At 41.8% G+C, this 22,315-nt stretch overlaps 1 protein-coding gene and 1 pseudogene across 9 annotated transcripts; both read right to left on the bottom strand.

The window, feature by feature from the left end:
• Positions 1-949: 949 nt before the first annotated feature.
• On the bottom strand, positions 950-18,267 carry Gm32687 (predicted gene, 32687). 9 transcript variants are annotated; one of them, XM_017314172.2, is made up of 6 exons: positions 17,136-17,216; positions 16,742-16,804; positions 4,310-4,457; positions 3,881-4,007; positions 3,621-3,681; positions 953-3,069 (listed from the first exon to the last, which is right to left on the bottom strand). In XM_017314172.2, exons 4-6 carry the CDS (start codon positions 3,912-3,914, stop codon positions 1,458-1,460), a joined length of 1,707 nt encoding a protein of 568 aa, XP_017169661.1. In that variant the 5' UTR covers positions 3,915-4,007; positions 4,310-4,457; positions 16,742-16,804; positions 17,136-17,216; the 3' UTR covers positions 953-1,457. The 9 variants fall into 9 exon arrangements, with proteins under 9 accessions (NP_001361152.1, NP_001361151.1, XP_017169661.1 ...); NM_001374223.1 differs by lacking the exons at positions 16,742-16,804; positions 17,136-17,216 and adding an exon at positions 18,027-18,145 and having other exon boundaries at positions 950-3,069; XM_011243619.3 differs by lacking the exons at positions 4,310-4,457; positions 16,742-16,804 and adding an exon at positions 18,027-18,267 and having other exon boundaries at positions 17,136-17,215.
• Positions 6,466-9,038, bottom strand: Gm8274 (annotated as a pseudogene).
• Positions 18,268-22,315: the final 4,048 nt, after the last annotated feature.

Genomic DNA, 22,315 nt, shown 5'->3' with positions numbered 1-22,315 from the left:
TACATAGGCCATAATTTTAATTTCCTCTTTGAAATCTTCATCTATAATTCCTGGATGCACAATGGACCTTTGGAAAGTCAATCCACTCCTTTCCTAAGTCATTCCTACTGTCCTAGCAGGTAAAGGACCATAAACCCTGTAGATATTTTGTAACATTAAATTTTGGGGAGTAGAGTAAGATGTTTATATATGGCCAAGTCTACAGCAGTACTTGCACTAGAAGCACATGCAGCAGTACTTGCATGCTACTTTGCAGTAGCATGCACTAGATCTGCAATATTAATTGAAGGTTTTCTGCCTGATTATTATTTCATGGCTTACAAGAAACACACACCTCGTACTTTTTGGCTGCAAGACCTCAGACCAGGTCTTGCATTTTTCAATGATAAGAAAATTGCCTTGGATATCTCTGCTGGACCTACACTTAGGGGTCCAATGGCAACACTTGCCACGTTGCCTGCACACACATTGCCTGCACACATCTAGAAGCCTAGGCTGTTTTTCTGGTTTATATTAACAAAAGCCATTACCCTTAGAGATGCTTTGACCCTGAACAAATGTTTTATGAAGCAAGTACAATATTTCTCACAATTAATGCACCAGATATTTTGAGATCTGAGACCTTCTGAGCAGCTTGGTCACAGTGCCTTTACAAATGACCAAATTTCCCACAACAGAATCACCCGGCCTCTTGATATTGGAGACCACTAGCTTCACCTACAGTGGCACACATTAGAAACAGTAGTACACACAGGAAACGGAGAGGAAAATGAACTCACGTGAGGACTTTGGGTCTCCCAGATGAGCTCATCAGCCCTAACTGCGGCTACCTTCACTCACTGAGGACATTCTCTGGACAAATTTGTGGTTCTGAGAAAGTGCTAAGAACAAGTATTTGTTCCTCAGAATAAGATAAGATAACCCACAAAAATGGATGGCAGTATAAATATCATTTTCATTTGAAAGTATGTTTTATTATTCAAGTTTTTCTGTGTTCTTCTATACTTCGGTAACACTTTGTATACAATCTAAATAGAAGACAGTATTTTAAGGATGAAATGGTTCTACTAATCTTACATAAGCACCAGTGAGATGACTCAGGAGGAATAATATGCTTGTTGTGCAAGCCCTTACTACATGTATTAGATTTCATGGTGTTTCTCTCCTGTAAGAATTCTTTCATTCCTTTGAAGACGACTATAAGATGCAGAGGTATTGTCCCATTGATTACATTTTAAGGTTTCTCTCCAGTATAAGTTTTTTGATGCATCTGAAGATTACACTGATGTGCCAAAGCTTTACTGTTTCAATTCCATTCATAGGGTTTCTCTAGTATGACATGTTCTGTGATAATGAAGACTACTCCAATATGCAGTCTTTACCACACTGATTAACTGTGACTTGTAAAGGATTTTCCACATTGAATACACTCAGAGGTTCTTTCAGTGTGGTTTCTTTCATATATTTGAAGATGGTGGAAAAGACGTAAACGCTTTAGCACACTGATTACATTCATTAGGTTTCTCAATATTATGATGTTTTTCATGATTTCGAAGACTACTACGACTTGCAAAGGCTTTACCACATTGATTACACGCATAAGGTTTCTCTCCACTATGACTTCTTTCATGTTTCTGAAGAAGACTGCGACGTGAAAAGGCTTTTCCACACTGATTACATTCATAAGGTCTCTCTCCAGTGTGAGTTCTTTCATGCATTTGGAGATTACTGCGACATACAAAGGCCTTACTGCATTGATTACACTCATAAGGTTTCTCTCCAGTGTGACTTCTTTCATGTATTTGAAGATGACTCTGACGTGCAAAGGCTTTACCACATTGATTACATACATAAGGTTTCTCTCCAGTATGAGTTCTTTCATGTATTAGAAGACTACTGCGAAGTAGAAAAGCTTTTCCACATTGATTACACTCATAAGGTTTCTCTCCAGCATGAATTCTTTCATGTACATGAAGGTGACTGCAACGTGCAAAGGCTTTACCACACTGAGTACATACATACGGTTTCTCTCCAGTATGACATCTTTCATGTATATGAAGGTGACTGCGACGTGCAAAGGCTTTACCACACTGAGTACATACATACGGTTTCTCTCCAGTATGACATCTTTCATGTATATAAAGATTACTGCAATATGCAAAGGCTTTACCACATAGAGTACATTCATATGGTTTCTCAAGAGTATGATGTTCCTCATGATTTCGAAGACTACTACGATTTGCAAAGGCTTTACCACATTGATTACATCCATAGGGTTTCTCTCCAGTATGAATTATTTCATGTCGATGAAGATCACTGTTATATGCAAAAGCTTTACCACATTGATTACACTCATAAGGTTTCTCTCCAGTATGCACTCTTTTATGTATTTGAAGATGACTGCGACCTATAAAGGCTTTACCGCATTGATTACATTCATATGGTTTCTCTCCAGTGTGAGTTCTTTCATGTATTTGAAGATGCCTGCGAGTTGCAAAGGCTTTCCCACATTCATCACAATCATAAGGTTTCTCTCCAGTGTGAGTTCTTTTGTGTATTTGAAGATGACTGCGACATGCAAATGCTTTCCCACATTCATTGCAACCATAGGGTTTCTCTCCTGTATGACTTCTTTTATGTATTAGAAGAGTGCTGCTACGTGCAAATGCTTTTCCACATTCACTGCAATCATAGGGTTTCTCTCCTGTATGAGTTCTTTTATGTATTTGAAGATGACTGCGAGTTGAAAAGGCTTTTCCACATTCATTACAGTCATAGAGTTTCTCTCTTGTATGCGTTCTTTCGTGTATTTGAAGAGAACTGCGACTTACAAAGGCTTTACTGCACTGACTACACTCATAGGGTTTTTCTCTAGTATGATTTTTCTCATGTTTTCGAAGACTACGGAAATTTGCAAAGGCTTTACTGCATTGACTACATCTATACGGTTTCTCTTCAGTTTGGATTCTATCATATATTTGAAGAAAATTGTTACAGGCAAAGATATATTGGTTCTTTCCATATCCCTTATGCTCACAAGGCTTGTATCCACAATGACAGATGTTATACCTATTAAAAGAGAAATAACAAACAAAAGGTTTCACACTGCATACACACAGGTGAAGTTTTCATTCCACGTAGATATGTGCTATAGGGATTAAGGTTTCTCCATGACTGCAACCTTCTTGCTTCCCATAAACTGTTGTTCTCACTAAACTTTGGAAAGTCACTAGAAGTATATTAGCAACACTAGCTTTACTATGGACTATTTGCTTATAAAGTCTTAGACATACACTAATCCCATAACCAATGTGCAGGCTTTTTATAATACTTGCATGAGATGAAACAAATAAATTGACATTTCAACAATGTGGTTCTCTCAGGTTGTTTAAATAGTGTCATGTATTAAGATATTGTTTCCTTGTCTTGTTTCTAAAAATAATGCCTTATAAACACAGCTCAGCTACCTGAAACTCAAGTACATGGTCTTATGAGAATTTCTTAATCATCAATATACATAATGCTGTACTTATTTACACTGTTGCTTTTCTTTAAAACTTAAAGGTAAATTAAAATTTTCTTCAGTGATACAATTATATCAGCTTGCACATGAAATTTACCTTCTATGTCTTCTATAACTTTGATAGTATTCTTCAACATTGGGGTCTTCCAATTTGTAACCTAAAATACAGTACCAGAAAATTTATGATATATTATTAGATAGTATGCAAATTTTAAGTCAGAATCTTTGGTGAAGTTGAGAACCATGTCTGATTATTCACCACATTCTTCCTCTGTCACAATAGAAATCACAGTGCACCAATGACCAAGAAACGCTTGTTCCCTTGTTTAGAAAGTGAAAGAAAACTAATATTCTTACCGATAGCAGTGAGGTTCCAGTAGGTTTCCAGCATCACATCTCTGTAGAGACTCTTCTGGGAAGAATCCAGCAAAGCCCACTCTTCATGAGAGAAGTTCACATGCACATCTTCATAGGTCACCGCATCCTAAAATAGCCCACACGTGTACATAATAGACATGGTGAGACTGCATTGTAAATATGCATTCACTGAGAATATATTTACATAATTCTGGGTGCTCTACGCATTTATTCCTGATCACAGAATTTCAAATGCAGTCAGCAAGTCATTTTACAAGTAAGTAGAAAAGGGGGATCACACCACTCATTTTCAGACCCACTGAATTCCATAGGCCATTGCAGGAAAGGTGACTACTAACAGACAATACAGAGAGACACTCAAACTGCTCACAGAGTATGCTTTAGCAAAATTGTATAAAAATTACTAACTTCAAAAAAGATGAAGAAGATGGATGTGGTGATGTAATTAACCTTTAATCCCAGACCTCAGGAGGCAAAGAGGAGTGAATCTCTAATTTCTAGGCCATCTTAGTCTATGTAGTGATTTCCATGACACTCAGTGCTACTTCATGAGACCCTCAAAACAAACGACAACAAAAAGAATGAGAAAGAAAGCACGCAGGGGCTCAATCAAAATTCCTGCAAAGAGTTAAAATGTACTTCAGCTCAATAATAGCCTAAGTTATAAGGGAAATTTAATATCCCTACAAAAGAAAACATTTTTAGTAAGTGATTAAGAGATCAAGAGTTTTCAAAAATATTGGCAAATAAATATTGATCCAAAATCAACACCAAAAATCATAAGGAAGAAAGATGGGTCAGCAGTTAGGAGCACATGTTGCTTTTGCAGAAGACCTGGATCAAATCCTAACACTCGCTTGAAAGTTCCCAGCCATTCATAACTCCAGATCAAGAGAATCCAATGTTCTCCTCTCACTTCAGGAAACATCAGGCACACAAGCAGTATACATCTATATACATGTATATGTGAACATATGTATGTGATACACAAATACATATATATATATGCATATATACTACACATATGCACAAAAGATTCATGCACTTTTTTTAAGATTTATTTATTATTATACATAAGTACACTGTAGCTGACTTCAAACATACCAGAAAAGGATGGTCAGATCTCATAGCGGTGGTTGTGAGCCACCATATGATTGGTGGGATTTGAACTCCGGACCTTTGGAAGAGCAGTCAGTGCTCTTACCCACTGAGTCATCTCGCCAGCCCATGTTTTTTGTTTTGTTTTTTCAAAATCAAAACTCCACAAAGGTAGCAAGAATGTTGAACTGCAATGCGATGATCCTGAAGCCTCAGTATTAATGTCACGAATGGATGCCATCCTGGTAAAAACAATACCCTCTGCCAAGGTTCCAAAGTCAAGCTGTGAGCAAAGCTCGGCACAGGAGGAACGGAGTGACACATACAAAATCTAATTATGCTTTCTGAGCTGATAGCAGTTCTGCAAACATGGTGGATGTTCCTAAGACCCACCAGACATTCTGCAAGAAATATGGGGAAGCACCAATCCCACAAGGTGACACAGTACAAGAAGAGCAATGATTCTTTGTATACTCAGGGAAAGCAGCATTATAACAGGAAACAGTGTGTTTATAGTGGGCAGACTAAGCCTATTTTCCACAAAAAGGCTTAAAACTACAAAGAAGGGGCTGAGAGATGGCTCAGGGTTAAGAGCACTGACTGCTCTTCCAGAGGTCCTGAGTTCAAATCCCAGCAACCACATGGTGGTTCACAACCATCCGTAACAAGATCTGGCGCCCTCTTCTGGAGTGTCTGAAGACAGCTACAGTGTACTTACATATAATAAATAAATAAATCTTAAAAAAAAAAAACTACAAAGAAGATTGTGCTGAGACTTGAATGTGTTGAGCCCAACTGAAGATCTAAGAAGATGCTGGCTATTAAGAGATGCAAGCATTTTGAACTGGGAGGAAATAATACGAGAAAGAGCCAACTGATCAAGTTCTAAGCCAATTTTGTTATGAAGACAATAAAATCTTGACCTTTCAACCCCTTAAAAAATTAATTCTATCAGCCAGCAATATAAAAATAAAATATATAAGATCAGAAAATTAGCTTAGTGAGCAACTGCTTCTATTCTACCTTACACTTTTCAGGGATGGAGTGTGTAATGATGGAAAGGTGTGGGTGCATGAGTAGAAAGCATGGTGCTCAGTTTGAACCACCAGAAGACATAAAAGGATGAAGTGTGGTGAGAAAATAAGCACTCAACACCCTTCCCCAGAGACTAACCTCCTCCAGAAAGGCTCCTCCTCCTAAGGTTCCATAAGCACTGCGATGAAAGCCACAAACATGAGGCAAATGTTCAAATAAACCATCCTACCTGGGAGAGTTGTCATTCAGCCTACCACATTTCAACACAGGTCATGGCATGCTCCTGTGTAGAGCCTATTCCAGTCATCCCATTACACAAAACATATTTAGTTTTACTTCAAAGATTGCCATATTATGGAATAGTACCAACATTATTCCAATGTCCAAAGGTTTTTCTGACACTCCAGGCAAGATCTTTTTTTTTTTTTAAATGGTGAAAAAAAAAGTGTATATTTAGAATTAGCCATCTGGATTCAGTTTAGATGATCCCAATCTTGTTGGCCACATCTAGGGCATCATAATCAGGAGCCAAGCAAACATACGCCTTCTTCTCTCCGTCGGGCCTTATCAGGGTATTGACTTTGGCCACATCAATGTCATAGAGTTTCTTGACAGCCTGTTTGATCTGATGCTTGTTGGCCTTGACATCCACAATGAACACAAGAGTGTTGTTGTCCTCTATTTTCTTCATGGCTGACTCAGTGGTCAGTGGGAACTTGATGATAGCATAGTGGTCAAGCTTGTTTCTCCTGGGCGCATTCTTCCGAGGATATTTTGGCTGCCTCCGGAGCTGCAGGGTCTTGGGCCGCCAGAAGGTGGGTGACGTTCAGATCTTCCTTTTGTGGCTGTGGATGCATTTCAGCACCGCCTTCTTAGCTTTCAAGGCCTTCGCTTTGGCTTCAGCTTTGGGAGGAGCAGGAGCTTCCTTCTTTGCTTTTGGCGCCATCTTGGCGAAAAGGCTCCAGGCAAGATCTTGACTGTGATATCATATTATTTATATATATGTATATATATATCTGCACAATCTGCACAATGGCACAGAATACACATACTCTTTCCAACAAAGAGAAAAGGAATAAAACAAAACAAAAAAAAACCTGGACCAAGGAAAGACTGAAATCTTTCTAGGCAAAACCCAAACCTTGCAGCTCTGCATCTCAGTTTCAAAGAGTTTAGATGGCTCTTTCTCTCTGCAACTTCTCTTCTTCACCATGGTTTCATAAAAAAGGATAAATGCCATGTAATTTATAGATTATTGAAACCACATGGCATAAACTGAACGGTCAACACCCATAAATTTCCTGGTGTCGCTCCAGTCCACTAAGGAGATGTCAGACTTCCACACTGTGTGTTTGCTTTGATTTATTTTACACATTGATTTACCTGATGTATATACTCAGATATATACATCGCTTCCCCAGCCAAATGAGAAATTCTATTAGCTGTGTGGCTCCAACAAATAGTTATCCAGTTATCAAAGGAAACTGCTAATGATCTACAATGCTTAGACCTCAAAGACTCACGTGAATTTGCATCAGCTTAGACATTCAACCTTGGGCAAACACACACCCCAGGGGAACCAAAACTGCCTGCTGGGAGCTAAGTGAGCTGCTGCCAGTGAGCAGCTAGGACAGCTGGAGGCTGCAGATACAGGTGAAGCTGGGTCTTACAGCCTAACCTCACACCACCCCTGAGAATCTCCATGCCGGTTTCCCCCTAAGACAGTAATGACTCCTCTCTTCCACCTGTGGCATCCATTCTTATGTCTACCCAAGCATATTCTAGGAACCTGTAGTTTTATATTCATTTCTTAGTTGCTTTGACATGAACAAGGTATGGAAAAAGAACATTCTAATATTCTAATATCTAATAATAACATTATCAACTATTCAAGATGTTTTTTCTGTATTCTGGATCTTACAGTCCTTAAACTATGAGTGAGTAACTAATTCCAGATTGCAATCATCTTGGGAGGAGTGAGGAAAAGGGGTTTTTTTTACTCACATTTTCATATTACAGTTTGTAATGGTTTGTATAGGCTTGGCCGGGGAAGTGGCACTATTAGGAAGTGTGACCTTGTTGGAGGAAATGTGTCACTGTGGGGGTGGGCTAAAGACCCTAATCCTAGATGCCTGAAAACCAGTATTCTGCTAGCAGCCTTCAGATGAAGATGTAGAACTCTCAGCAGGAGATATAAAACTCCTGCACCACACCTGATTGGATGCTGCCATGTACCCACCTTGATGATAATGAGCTGAACCTCTAAACCTGTAAGCCTGCAGCAATTAAATGTTGTCTTTATAAGACTTGCCTTGGTCATGGTGTCTGTTCACAGCAGTAAAACCCTAAGCCAAAAGTTGGTGGCTGGAGTGGGGTATTGCTGTGACAGGCCTGACCATGCTTTTGTTTGGAAGAATGTAGATTTGGGGACTTTGGATTTGCAAAGCAGTGCTACGCTTTAAATGGGGCTTAATGAGCAATCCTAGTAGGAATATGAAAGACTTTGTTACTAAGAGTGATTTGAATTGTGCAGATCTGGCCCAAGAAGTTTCAGTGGAGAATTTCAATATGTGGCCTAGAGGCCATTTTTGTGCTATTTTGGTGAAGAATGTGGCTACTTTTTGCCCTTGTCTGAAGAGTCTACCTGAGGCTAAGGTGAAAAGAATCAGATTAATTGCACTGACAAAGGAAGTCTCAGAAATGAGTCGAAGTGAAGAAAAACTTAAATCCAGGCTTGGTGGACCATACCTTTAATCCCATCATAGACTTTGTTTTCTGGTTAAGTCCCATGAAGAGAATTTTAAACAAGTGGAGCAAGCTTAGAAAGGAAAAATAAAAAATATATGGTTCAAGTATTAAACAGGTACCAGGAAGTGAAATGGATCCTAATCCTGGGCTCTAGAAGACAGCAGATGAAGGGAGTGGGGCTTTGGGGCAAGATCCTACCCAGCTAAATTTAGATCCAGGCATGGTAGTTCAAGCTTTTAATCCCAGGAGATAGAGCCAAGCAAATCTCTGAATTCAAGGCCATCCTGGGAAAAAGCAGGGTCTAAGTGAAGAAAAATTTAAATCCAGACTTGGTGGACCATACCTTTAATCCCAGTGTTTAGGAGACAGACATGCAGATTTCTGAGTTCAAAGTTAGTCTACGGAGCAAGTTCCAGGACAACCAAACTTAGGCAGTGAAGGTGTTGAAGAACAGAAAGCTGGTGATAATGTAATCGAACAAGAGAGCCATGTTCCAGCCCCAACAAGCAGCAGAAATCCACAGTTTTGGCCATGTGGCTCTGGCTTTAGAGTCCAGAATAGAAGGGACTACTAGGACAATTGATGCTGGTTAGCTGGAGCTAAGAAATTAGTGGTGATTAAGAAGAGATCGGCATCACTGAGGTGAAATGTTCTGGGAAGTTTTTCTGAGAACAAAGAGGCTGTGTTCCAAAGATAGCCAAGGTTGTACCTCATGCTGCAGCCGTACTTGGTAATGTGTAAGAGTCACTCAAGTGGTACTTGTTTTTAAGGCATGAAGGGGTCATGAAGAGCAGCTAATGCTTGGCACTGTGAGAGTTCATGGAAGGCCATTGGTGAAGGTGCAGCCTCAGTTGTAGTTGATCGCCCAGGACTGAAGGGAACATGCAAAGGAGTTGAGGCTTGGCACCATGATGAGAGCCTATGAGAGACTATTGGTAAAACCTAGTTGCAGTGGAAGACCCTAGTATATTGGAGATGCCACTACCATGGGGATGATCACCAAGAACAGCAGCAGCAATGGAGTGGATCAACCTGAGCTTAGAGTGCTACAGAGAGCAGAGCTGAAGAAGTGATGCTGACCCTTTGGAGGAGTCCAGAAGATCATGTTTGGATCCCAGGCATTAGAACAAAAAGGTATAGTATTGAAGTTGCCTTGAAGGCCCCAAGATGTTTGAGATGCCAGAGCCATGAGATATCTGCTGAGGAAAGCTGCTAAGAAAGAGTGGAAGCAGCCCAGAAGAAAGAAGTTTGTTGCAATCAACAAAGATGAAAAAGGAGTTGGAGATCTGAAGACCACTTTGACATCAGACATGGAAATGCAGAGTCTGGAGTTTGCCCAGCCAGTTTCCTGTCTTGCTTTGGAGATTACAGTTAAGTGACTGGATGGATCTCAGAAGAGACTTTGAACTTTGGACTTTTAACATTGTTGAGACTGCTATGGGGATTTTGGAAGTTGGATTAAATGTACTTTTTATTATGCTGTGGCTAGATATGGCCCCCATAGACTCATATGTTTGAACAAGCCTATGGGGGCCAGGGAGTGGAATGTGCTTGGTCCAGAAAGTAGCCCTATTAGGAGGTGTGGACTTGTTGGAGTAGGTATGTCACTGCGGGTGTGGGCTTAAGACCTTCATCCTAGCTGCCTAGAAGTATTCTTCTAGCAGCCTTCAGATGAAGGTGTAGAACTCTCAGTTGCTCCTGCACCATGCCTGCCTAGATGCAGTAAAACCCTAACTAAAATACAGTTCATTATCAAAAAGTTAGAACAGAAACCCAAGCCAGGCAAGAATCTGGAGGCAGAGGCCATAGAAGTTTGCTGTTTTCTGGCTTGCTCCCCATGGCTTGCTCAGTTTGCCTTCATACAGAACACAGGACCAATAGCCCATGCATGGCACAACTACATTTGGCTGGGCCCTCCTGCATCAATCACAAATTAAGAAAACGCTCCACAGCCACTGTGTTAGTTAGGGTTTTACTGCTATGAACAGACACCATAACCAAGGCAAATCTTATAAAGACATTTAATTGGGGCTGGCTTACAGGTTCATAAGTTCATTCCATTATCATCAAGGCACAAGCATGGCAGCATCCAGGCAGGCATGGCGCAGGAGGAGCTGAGAGTTCTACATCTTTACCCGAAGGAAGCCAGTAATGGACTGGGCATCCTCAGGCAACCAAGAAGATCTCCAAGCCTACCCCCACAGTGACACACTTCCTCCAACAAGGCTACACCTTCTAATAGTGCCACTCCTTGGGATGAGCATATGCAAACCATGACAGCCACTTTTTAGTCTTTGTGAATTTCACATCATGTGCCCCAATACCTCTCATCTGCCTGCCCCTTTGTTTCTGCCCTCTGCCCTTTCAACTCCCTCCACCCCAGAAAAAAATCTTGTTGTGGAAGCCATTGTGTATGTAGCACAGTGTGTCTCACAGTATAAACTTTTGTCCACACATCTGAGTTGCAAATGTTCATTGCAATGAGTGATTGCTCTGGTTTGAGTCCTCTGGCCTCTACTACCTCCCCGAATTCCCCTCGGATATCCTGTTGTCCTCTGTTGTGGAGATCCTGGAACTTTAAATCTGCAAGTGAAGCCCCTTCATGCGCCCCAGCAGTTCAAAGATGAAGTAGATGTTGGGTTGACTTAACTCATAGCCCTGGATATTGACCTGAGTGGTAGCTAAGTTGGTCACACCAACAGCTCACCCACACCCATACCACCAGGGCCAGCTTTACTGTCCTGCTTAAGCAAGGCATAGGCCAAGCCCTCCCAAGTGCTGCAGCCACTGAGTGGCAAGGCCAGCTCTCCTGTTTGATATAGGTGGCAAGGGCTGGGGCTGGGGTAGTCTCTCCCTCCAAACAACAACAAGGAGGGGCAGGACCAGCACAGACCAGGGATGTCTGATGGCTTTTGGTAGTAATACAGGCCATAGACATCTACATGGACACCTGCTGCTGCAAGCCCTCTGACCCAGACATGAGCCTCAGCAGCTGCACAGGCCAGGACTTCACCGTGGCCTCAGGGGACATAGCATTTTACTCACATCGGGCTGCTTTTTTCACCTTTGCATCTGTTGAGCCACTGTTAAGGCCAGAAAGTTGTGCAATTTCAGGAAGCCAATCTGGAGCAAGAACGAGGCTGAAACATGTCCAAATCTCAAAAATCTTGTCCTGAGACCACCAGGAGGTAGGACTGTTCCCTCCTTCGAGTCTGCATGTTCTAGTGCACATAGGCTCTATGACCCCAACCCTCTGCCACCCTGAGATAGCTACATAGCCTGGAGACCAAATTGCACATTTAGCTTCCTCTCTCCCTGAGGACACGCCCAGCAAGCGCCTGGAATTCCTCTTCAAGCTAATGGAGTGTGCCCAGCACCTCAGCACAGCTAATGATGTACACTCACTGAAAACCCACCAACCTCCCAAAGTCCATATGGCCCCTGCTACCCCCAACAAAGGAGGGCTGTTTCACTGAGAATCTCTCCAAGGCTTTTTCTCCCCTGCATTCAAGCTGGCTGGATCCTGCAAATACACCCCACCTGCATAAGCTTCTTTGCTTTCATTCCAGGCATGTGGATAACAGTGCCTGGTTACCCTGAGAGAGGAAACAGAGCCAGGGAATAAAGCCTAGGTCACCTGATCTGTACAAGCTGCTCTTAAAAAGTCACCTGCACATCAGCTTTCTACAGCAGGTATTCAGTGGCTAGTCACACAAGAGAACCACTGTGACCATGAGAACTGGACTCAACAGGTAGCAAGGTCCTCTTCTCTTGAAATTACAACTGGAGGAAGTTTTGTCTGTCTGTTTCAAATGTATAATGTGGCCACTACATGTTTGTTTCTGACTGGTCTTAAATATATGCATATACAATGTTCTACATGTCTTGGTTATAGATTATTGGCTTATAAGTTATCGGGTATGGTTAAAAACCTGTAACATCTGTATCAAAAAGTTAACTTAAAACTCCTAACTCAGAGTGGGAGCCATTCTGGGCAGCAGCACCGGGCATGAGCTAACCAAGAAAACATGTCCAAAGATACTTTAAAATCAGGAAAAGACTTTATATAATTTCTGTCCTGTCTTAAAACCCAAGGGCGTTTGTGTGTGTGTGTGTGTGTGTGTATTAAAACTGCACCTCCATACAGTCATGTACAAAACAAAAAAAACAAAAAACTTTACAACTTTGTAACATAAAAGTAAGCCAGTTGTTACTGATTTTGGAAACACTGAGTTGTTTACACTGTTAAATCTTGGTTTTGGCCAGGCGTGGTGGCGCACACCTTTAATCCCAGCACCCGGGAGGCAGAGGCAGGTGGATTTCTGAGTTCAAGGCCAGCCTGGTCTACAAAGTGAGTTCCAAGACAGCCAGGGCTACACAGAGAAACCCAGTCTCGAAAAACCAAAAAAAAAAAAAAAAATCTTGGTTTTGCCTTCTAAAAATGACTGTGCTCTCTGACTTCACCCTTTACACAGGTACTTTTTCAATACTACAAAACATACAATTGAGAAATTTTAAACTTCTTTAAAGAAAGTTTAGGAATTTTACAAAAAGAAATTAAAAACTGGACATTTTAGAAACAGCAAATTTTTTAATTTATAAGGCTATGAGACAATTTAAAGTTCATCAGATATTTTATTGTAATGACCTTATCAATATATGATCTTTATGGATAGATAAATAAGACTAATAAATACCACAGCTAAACACCAGGCCACAAAATTCCTATCTTATGAGGCAACAGAATAATGACTTTAGACAGTCTGATAAGGAACTTGAAACAGTTTCTCAACCTATTTGTTGAAACCCTTTGAGAATCAAAAGACCTTTCTGCAGAGGTCCCCTAGTGTTGCCAGACTGTCATATGTTTGTTTTAAGGTTGTGGTCACAACAACATAAAAGAAGAATTATGTTAAAGGATTCCAGGATTAAAACACTAAGAATCACTTGCTTAAAAATATGTCTCTCTGAGCTGGAGAGATGGCTCAGTGGTTAAGAGCACTAGCTGCTCTTCCAGGGGTCTTGAATTCAATTCCCAGCAACCACATGGTGGCTCACAACCATCTGTATTGGGATCCAATGCCCTCTTCTGGTGTGACTGAAGACAGCTAGTGTATTCGTATAGATAAAATAAATAAATAACTTTAAAAAAATATATGTCTCTCAGGCTGGAGAGATGGCTCAGTGGTTAAGAGCACCGACTACTCTTCCGAAGGTCCTGAGTTCAAATCCCAGCAACCACATGGTGGCTCACAACTATCCATAATGAGATCTGACGCCCTCTTTGTTGCATCTGAAGACAGCTACAGTGTACTTAGATATTATAATAATAATAAATAAATCTTTAAAAAACATGTCTCTCTTTACCTATCTATTCCGACTAACACAGACTGACTTAAAGGTACATGTCTAACCTTAGCTTAGAACAAGACTGGGTGGTAGGTAGACCTGCAAGGCGTTTTTTTTTTTGTTTGTTTGTTTGTTTTTTTTAATTAGCAATCAATGGGGAGGACCCAGTCTTCTGGGAGTGGTGCCATCCCTGGGCTGGTGGTCCTGGATTCTATAAGAAAGCAGGCTGAGCAAACCATAGGAAGCAAGCCAGTAAGCAGCGCCTTCCATGGCCTCTGCATCAGCTCCTGCCTCCAGGTTTTTCCCTGTTTGAGTTCCCATCCTGATTTCGTTCAATACTGAACAGTGATGAGGAAGTATAAGCCAAATGTACTGGCTAGTTTTGTGTCAACTTGACACAGCTGGAGTTATCACAGAGAAAGGAGCTTCAGTTGAGGAAATGCCTCCATGAGATCCAACTGTAAGGCATTTTCTCAATTAGTGATCAAGGGGGAAAGGCCCCTTGTGGGTGGGACCATCTCTGGGCTGCTAGTCTTGGTTTTATAAGAGAGCAGGGTAAGCAAGCCAGGTGAGGCAAGCCAGTAAGAACATCGCTCCATGGCCTCTGAATCAGCTCTTGCTTCCTGACCTGCTTGAGTTCCAGTCCTGACTTCCTTTGGTGATGAACAGCAGTATGGAAGTGTAAGCCGAATAAATCCTTGCCTCCCCAACTTGCTTCTTGGTCATGATGTTTGTGCAGGAATAGAAACCCTGACTAAGACACCAAATAAACCTTTTCCAACCTGTTCTTTGGTCATGATGTTTCATCATAGCAACAGAAAAACTAAGACACCTACCTACATGACACATTGTTCTAAAAAATAAATGAATGAATAACCACTTGCAGAAAATTGAATGAAGTTCATAATAAGTGAGAAGCACTGGAGAACAGAAGCAAATAGAGACGAGAGCAGTAATGTACATACAAAAATGATATTGTGAAAGTGATACTGCAGTGGTCTGAGTGAGAATGACCCCCATAGGCCCCTATGTTTCACTGAGTGGTCATCAGGGAGTGGCAATGCTTGAGAAGGATCGGGACACGTGGCCTTCTTGGAGGAAGTGTGGTCTTAGAGGAAGTATGTGACTAGGGGCATGACCTGAGTTTCAATAATTAGTCAGGAGGGAGTGGCACCCCTTGGCAGAGAATAGGAGGGGTGGTGTTGTAGAAGAAAGTGTCAGTTGGGGTGTACTCCGAGGTTTCAAGGGCCCAAGCCAGGACCGTTGGCTTTCTCTCTTCCTGCTGCCTACAGTTCCAGATGTAGAACTCTCAGTTAACATGCCTGCCGGCATGCCACCACGCTCTTGACCATGATGACAATAGAATAAATCTCTGAAACTGTAAGCAATCCCCAATTAAATGCTTTCTGTTATAAGAATTGTCATAGTCTTGTCATAGCAATAAAATACAGGCTAACTGTATTAGTTAAGGTTTCCATTGTTGTGAAGGGACACCAAGACTACAGACAGCAATTCTTACAAAAGAAAACATTTCATTGGGGCCAGCTTACAGTTTCAGAGACTTAGTCCATTATCATCATGGCAAGAAGCATAGCAGCATCCAGGCAGACGTGGAGCTGGAGAAGATCCTGAGAGTTCTAAGTCTTGGTCTACAGGCAGAAGAAGAGGGGGACTGTGTCACACTGACCACATTTGATTATAAAGGAGAAGTCAAAAGTCACCTCCACAGTGGCACACTTCCTTCAACAAGACCACACCTACTCCAACAAGGCCACATCTCCTCATAGTGCCACTCCCTAGGAAGCAAGCATTCAAACACATGAGTCTATGAGAGCCATATCTATTCAACCCACCACACTAAGTCACATATTGAAGCTTGGCTTTTAAAAGAGATTAGAAATAAATAAAAGAGCAGCCAGATATTTTTACTTTAAAACAGAATAAATTCTTTTCTGGTAGAGAAAATGCATTAATAGGTGACTATCTGGCCTGGCCTGTGTAAATGTTAACTGCGGAGTGCTGTAAGCAGCCACACAATACACAGCCAAATCAATACCCTGTGTCTCAGTCCTCCTACCAGAGTGAAATGAGCCAACCAGATTTGCATTTATTTACCCACATGAGAGAGTTGTTCAATTGAAAATTTCATTAGCCCAAAATAATATCCCAAAATTGGACCCACCAATTTGGTTTGGCTTCATTCATATGGTCTGAATTGATGCATGCTAGGAAAAGTACACAGAAAGTCACTCACCTGATACATCAGCACCTTCTTTATAACAAAGACCCCAGCAGTTCACTGAATTAAACAACCTGTAATTCAGCTATTACATAGCCTGCCTCCCCCTGCAATGGACACAATGAACTTTTCCTTCTATTCTGGTCTCAAGGGAGAAGCCATACTCCACACACAAAGCCTTATAGACAGCCCATGACATGAGTCACAAAGATATTTTTTTAGAACCGTGTGATGTTACAAACCTTTAATCCAAGAGTTGAGGATGTTGACTCTGAAAGGGAGCAAGGCCTGTGTAGCCACATAGTGGGATGAAGGCAACCTGAGTCAACATAAGAGACCTTCTCATAAATTTATTTTTTTAAAAGCCCTACCTGGACTGGTTGGGACTCATGTTTTTCAAAGAACATCAGCTATGAACAAAGCTGTCTCAGACTCTGAAAGAAGACAAGTGGTAATAGAAACCTTGGCATATGGAAATGCAAACACTGAATATTTAAAAAGATATTAAATCATTAAAGGCAGGGGCAGCGCCCATGTACAGGTGGATAAAGGAGACAACTGATATTGTTCTAACATGCATCATGCTAATATCATTTTTTACTAGCATTAACATGGTGGCACAAAATTATCCATAGCTCCTGTTGCAGAGCATCTGATGTCCTCTTTAGTTTTCTGTGGGCACCCAACACCCAACTGATGAACACATACATTGAAGCAAAAACACTCATGCACATGAAAGAAATTTAGTAAATAAAAAACACATACCCTCATAACACTTACATGTCCCTTTGAATGAATACAGGAATACCTAGAAATGTGACAAATGTCTGGAGCCAAAACTGTATCTGTTATAAAAAGAATCAATGAAATCAACCAAAGTAGAGAAATTCAAGGATTGTAGACAAGAAGTCTCAATATTATTTTAGTGCAGAATCTGAGCTATAGATCCAACAAATAAAGAGTCCAACGATTCCTGCAATGAACGACAGAAAACAGATGACAAAACGTCATCATGAATGAAAACGTGAGCACACAAGACTGAATAAACAGCACAGAGACACCGTCTGACTTCTAAGTTACCCTACACCTGCGATAAAGACTGTGCAGTTTGAGAAAGAATAAAAAGATCAGCAGAACATAAAAAACAGTAAGAACAAAATCGCAATTAATATTCGGTCGATTTTGACAACTTAGGCAGGGAAACACAGTGGGTCTGGCCTTACTAACACACGTGAATTAACACATGCGAATGTGTTAATGACACAGTCTTTAGACCTGCGCAGAATTCACTGTAGATGTACCCTACGCGTGAATATCAAGTGCCTAGTAAAAACTTGTAGAAGACGCTAAGGAAACTAGAGCTCTGCCAGTCAGACTTGTCTTCCCTGACAATAAGAGCCGCGCATGCGCGCGCCCTGCAGAATGACGCGAAGAGTTTCCAAGCAATTTCTCAGGCTGTGCGCAGGCGCAGCCAGGGGACCTGTGCCAGGGAGAGGTCCGGTTTCCGCCTGCGAGGGGCAAAGACCCTCAGTAACCTCAGGTGAACGAACGGAATCACACCGGGCGCCGCGTCCAACAGACGGTTCCCGCACCCCGGGACAACCCCACACGGGCTCCCGCGGATCCTCCCCGCGTGGGGACGGCGGCCCCGCTCACCATGGCGCGGATCCCCAGCTCGCCCTCTCTCCTCACAGCTCCTAGCAGCTGGTCTCAGCACGGAACCCGGAACCACCAAAGCCTCCCTCAGAAACACAGCGGAGCCTGCAGCATGGCGGACCGGAAGTACCCGCCTCCATTCTAACTGGCATCCGTATCCAAGCCCTGAGTGGCTAGTAAGGCCTTGAGTGACAGGAGCGGCTCCCTTAGCTACAGTGGCTTGCATAGACCCAGCATTGTGGTACACAGCCCTGGGCGGCTCCACCCCAAGTACAGAACTGTCCTACTGGACAGAACTGCAGAGAGACTGTAGAACTTACACCGTAGTGCAAACTTGTCCCTGCACTATTTCTGCACACAGTAGGCACTACCTCGTGTAGGCATAGGGTGTCTAGCATACACATCGTTACTCTGTGTGCACTGTGTGATCCTCCTGCTCACAGCTGAAAAGAGGTCATATTTAAGCAACCTGATTGATATTCATCAGGCATTAGCAATGTCTATAAGACTCACTAAAGATTGCTCGAATGTCTCTCAACTGAACACTGTTGGCCAAATATTAACACTTTCCCAACTTTCTGTGGTGGCAATGACCATTCATGCCACCTTTTGGGAGGTGGAGGCAGGGCATTAAAAGTTTCTGGTCTGAGACCAGAAACACAATTATGGTCCCCAAAGGGGAGATTCCAGGGTGATGACCTAGGATTCAAAAATTAAAAGTTTGGCATCGCCCAGCTATGGTGATGCATACCTTTAATGCCAGCACTTGGGAGGCAAAGGCAGGTGGATCTCTGTGAGTCTGAGGCCAGCCTGGTCTAGCCTTTCAAAAGTGTGAACTCTGGCTGTGAAGATAAGGAATGTCTGTAATGTGATTAATATTCCATTCCTTAAAGAGCTTCTTATACGTTTTACTACTATAGGCTGGTTCGCTCTCAGTTTTGATAGAAGTTGGCAGCCCATAACAGCCAAAGTTTGTATAAGAAGAAAGCATACTATGAAGCATTCTCTGAGGACTGAGAAACTACCCAGAATTTTTTTTTTTTAAGTATCAACAAAAATGTACAGGGATGGCGTCTGTGATGTTTTGTATATCCTTGGACCAGGGAGTGGCACCATCTGAAGGTGTGGCCTTGTTGGAATGGGTGTGTCACTGTGGGTGTGGGTATAAGATCCTCACCCTAGTTGCCTGGAAGTCAGTCTTCCACTAGCAGCCTTTGGATGAAGACATACAACTCTCAGCTCCTCCTGTGCCATGCCTGCCTGGATACTGCCATGTTCCCAACTTGATGATAATGGACTGAACCTTTGAACCTGTAAGCCAGCCCCAATTAAATGTTGTTTTTTATAAGACTTGCCTTGGTCATGGTGTCTGCTCACATCAGTAAAACCCTGACTAATACAGCGTCTGTGGCACAAGAACAAAGAGAATGACATCCATCTGCCACAATTCATTAGTATTTTTACCTCTGTGATTAACTACTGCTATTTGACTAAGGCATTAGGGAACACAAATAGGATATTCCTGCACAATTGTCCCATTTGTCCAAGTAGGATGTGACACATGAAGTCTATGAGCATCAGTGGATAGGTGTTGATGTTCTTGTTCTGGAGAAGTAAAAATAAAACAGATTAATGCATCAGCTTGCTATTCCCTTCTGCAGTAAAACCAAGGTCAGACTGTCTGAGAATGGGTAATAAACAAAGGATCTGGGCAGGCTTTAGCCAGATTTTGTAGTTCCATTTGTAACAGTAGCCTATCAGGAAGTGAAGACGAAATTAAGGCAATTTCTATTTCTGGAAATAATCCTACAACATAAGCAGAACAGCATAAGCAGAATGGTTATTAGTGAACCATCTAAGGGTAGGGCTGTTGGTACTACAACAGTGGCCCTCCCATATAAAACTGGAAACTCAATCACTGTGATGTCCTGTGTTTGGACAACTGGCACAGCCTGAAGTTCTTTTTCAAAACATCAGTATCTTCCCAAGAGGCATCTACCAGTTCATCCCGAGTTTCATCAGGGTTGGCCTCTAGCACTGAGGGAATATTAATCTGATCTCACCCCTGTTGTAATAAATCTTGTCCCCATAATTTATGACTATGTCAGCCACATAAGGCCTTACTTAACTTGACTATTTGTCTTCCCAGTCACTTAGGAAACTCTTTTATCTGAGATAACTTTCTAATTCCTAGAAACTGTGTATAAACCTTTTCAAGTGGCCATTCTGAATTCCAAAATGTTTGTGAAATGAGTTACATCAACTCCTGTATTCACCAAGCCTTCTACCTCAATACCATTTACCTGCGATTTTAATTCTTGCCTCTTATCATTAACAACTGCTTGCCAGAACACACATTTTCCAGTACTTCCAAACTCTTGGGGTTTTTTTTTCCCCTATGGGAGTGTTTTGCATTTGATGCAGGAAAACAGCAGCAGCTGAGCAATCCTATCACATCCTATCAATCCTATCATTTGCTTTTTTTTTTTTTTTACATAGGTCATAATTTGAATTTCTCCTTTGAAATCTTCATCTATAATTCCTGAATGCACAATGAATCTTTGGAAAGTTAACCCAGTCCTTTCCAAAATCATCCCTATTATCAAGGCATGCAAAGGACCATAAACTCCAGTAGATATTTTATAACATTGAGGTTTTAGAAGTAGAGTAAGGTGTTTATCTATGGCCAGGTCTAGAGTAACACTGCCTGCAGAAGCATACATTACATTTGCAATACTTAGTTAAGATTTTTCTGCCTGCTTGCTATTTCCTGGCTGACAAGAGTCAATTAGCTTGTACTTTTTGTTGTGGGGTTTCAAGTCAAGCCCCCAAGCAATCTCCTGACTGTAAAAATTTGCCTGGGATATCTGCTGGACCAACACTTCAATAGTCCAAGGGCAACCCTTGACACATTGCCTGCACAATTCCAGAAGCCACTACCCTTCAGGATGCCTTGTTCACTTTTCCTGCACAAAACCCCTTATTTCTTGCAATTAATGCACCAGTCATCTTGAGAGCTGAGATCTTTAGTACCTTGGTTACACTTTCTTTGCAAATGACAGTATATCCCACAATCCAATCACCAGGCCTTTTAATATTGAAGACCTCCAGTTACTCCTTCACCTATGCTATTAGCCTGGTATCCATTGGAACAATATCAGTTGTATCCTTTATCCACTTGTACATGGGTGCTGCCCCTGCCTTTAATGGTCTAATAAGTGCTTTTAATATTCAGTATTTGTATTTCCATATGCCAGGTTTCTATAAATGCTTGTCTTACATCAGGGTCTGATACGGCTTTGTTCACAGCTGACATTTTTTGTACAAAAAAAAAAAAAAAATTCAGTGAAGGCTTCGCTAGACCTTATATAGTCTTTGTAAACAAGGTGAACCTTTTCTGAGGTGCTCAAATTTGCCCCAAGCTCCTAATATTGCTAATCAACATTGTTCTGTAGTAGCATCATCAAACTGAATCTGTTCCTTTATATCAGAGTCAGCAACTGGTCCTTGACTAGCCTCCTTCCCCTCGCTGTATTTCACTGTTCAGTATTTAAAGCTTCTTCCCTCTACTACATCAGCCATTGCAATTGTGGGCTGGCCTCTAGTGCAACTGTCACCAGTTCCTTCCGGTCTTGGGGAATAATTCTTTTTTGAGTAGGCCAGTTTTTACAATTGCTTTCATATAAGGTGAGGACATCCCCTATGAAATTGCAGCCTCTTTAAAACACTCTAGATCTATCATTTCTAGAGGTCACCATCCTATATCACAACCTTGTTCCACCCCGTTAGAAAGCATATCCTAGCAGGCATACTGGGAGATGGTGGTGATTAGGTAACCTACACCCCCACCTCTGGTGGTACAGCTGGCTCAAGATTAACCCTTTCCCTCAAAATGGGCTATTTCAGCAGACTGTTCCGCCTTTTCTGCCTCTCTCTGACCTGACCACCCTCTTGCACAGCTTCTCACCCTCTTTCCTCCTATGAGAAACTCCTGCCTGTTTGCAGTCACCCAGACTGAGGTTTTGCTGTTGTTCTCCCTCTTCCAGTGTTTCTTGCTTCCCAAATGCTTCAACTTCCGTCCACAACTTTCCCAGCATCCCTGCCAACTCTACAGCCCTTTCAGAAAAGAGCAGAGAGAACCTTTTTGTCTTCCCATTTCTGCCCTTTTTTGTTGTTGTTGTTATTTGGGTCCCTCATATCTACCCACAATTTTTGCAAATGCTCAGTCATTCTCCCAATCTTCTTTGAGACAGAATAAAGGTAGGAAAGAAGAAAAGAAGAAATTTCCT

Source organism: Mus musculus, chromosome 10, assembly GCF_000001635.26.
Source record: "Mus musculus strain C57BL/6J chromosome 10, GRCm38.p6 C57BL/6J".
Lineage (NCBI taxonomy): Eukaryota > Metazoa > Chordata > Mammalia > Rodentia > Muridae > Mus > Mus musculus.
This window is presented reverse-complemented; position numbering and strand designations above follow the sequence as displayed.

What these genes read in the sequence shown, in the direction of transcription:
- Gm32687 (XM_011243619.3), bottom strand. Translation starts at nt 18,252, where the DNA reads ATGCAAGCCACTGTAGCTAAGGGAGCCGCTCCTGTCACTCAAGGCCTT. An exon ending in CTGGAACCTCACTGCTATCG is followed by an intron (nt 3,682 to 3,880) that starts GTAAGAATATTA and finishes ACTGTATTTTAG; the next exon opens with GTTACAAATTGGAAGACCCC. An exon ending in AGTTATAGAAGACATAGAAG is followed by an intron (nt 3,070 to 3,620) that starts GTAAATTTCATG and finishes CTCTTTTAATAG; the next exon opens with GTATAACATCTGTCATTGTG.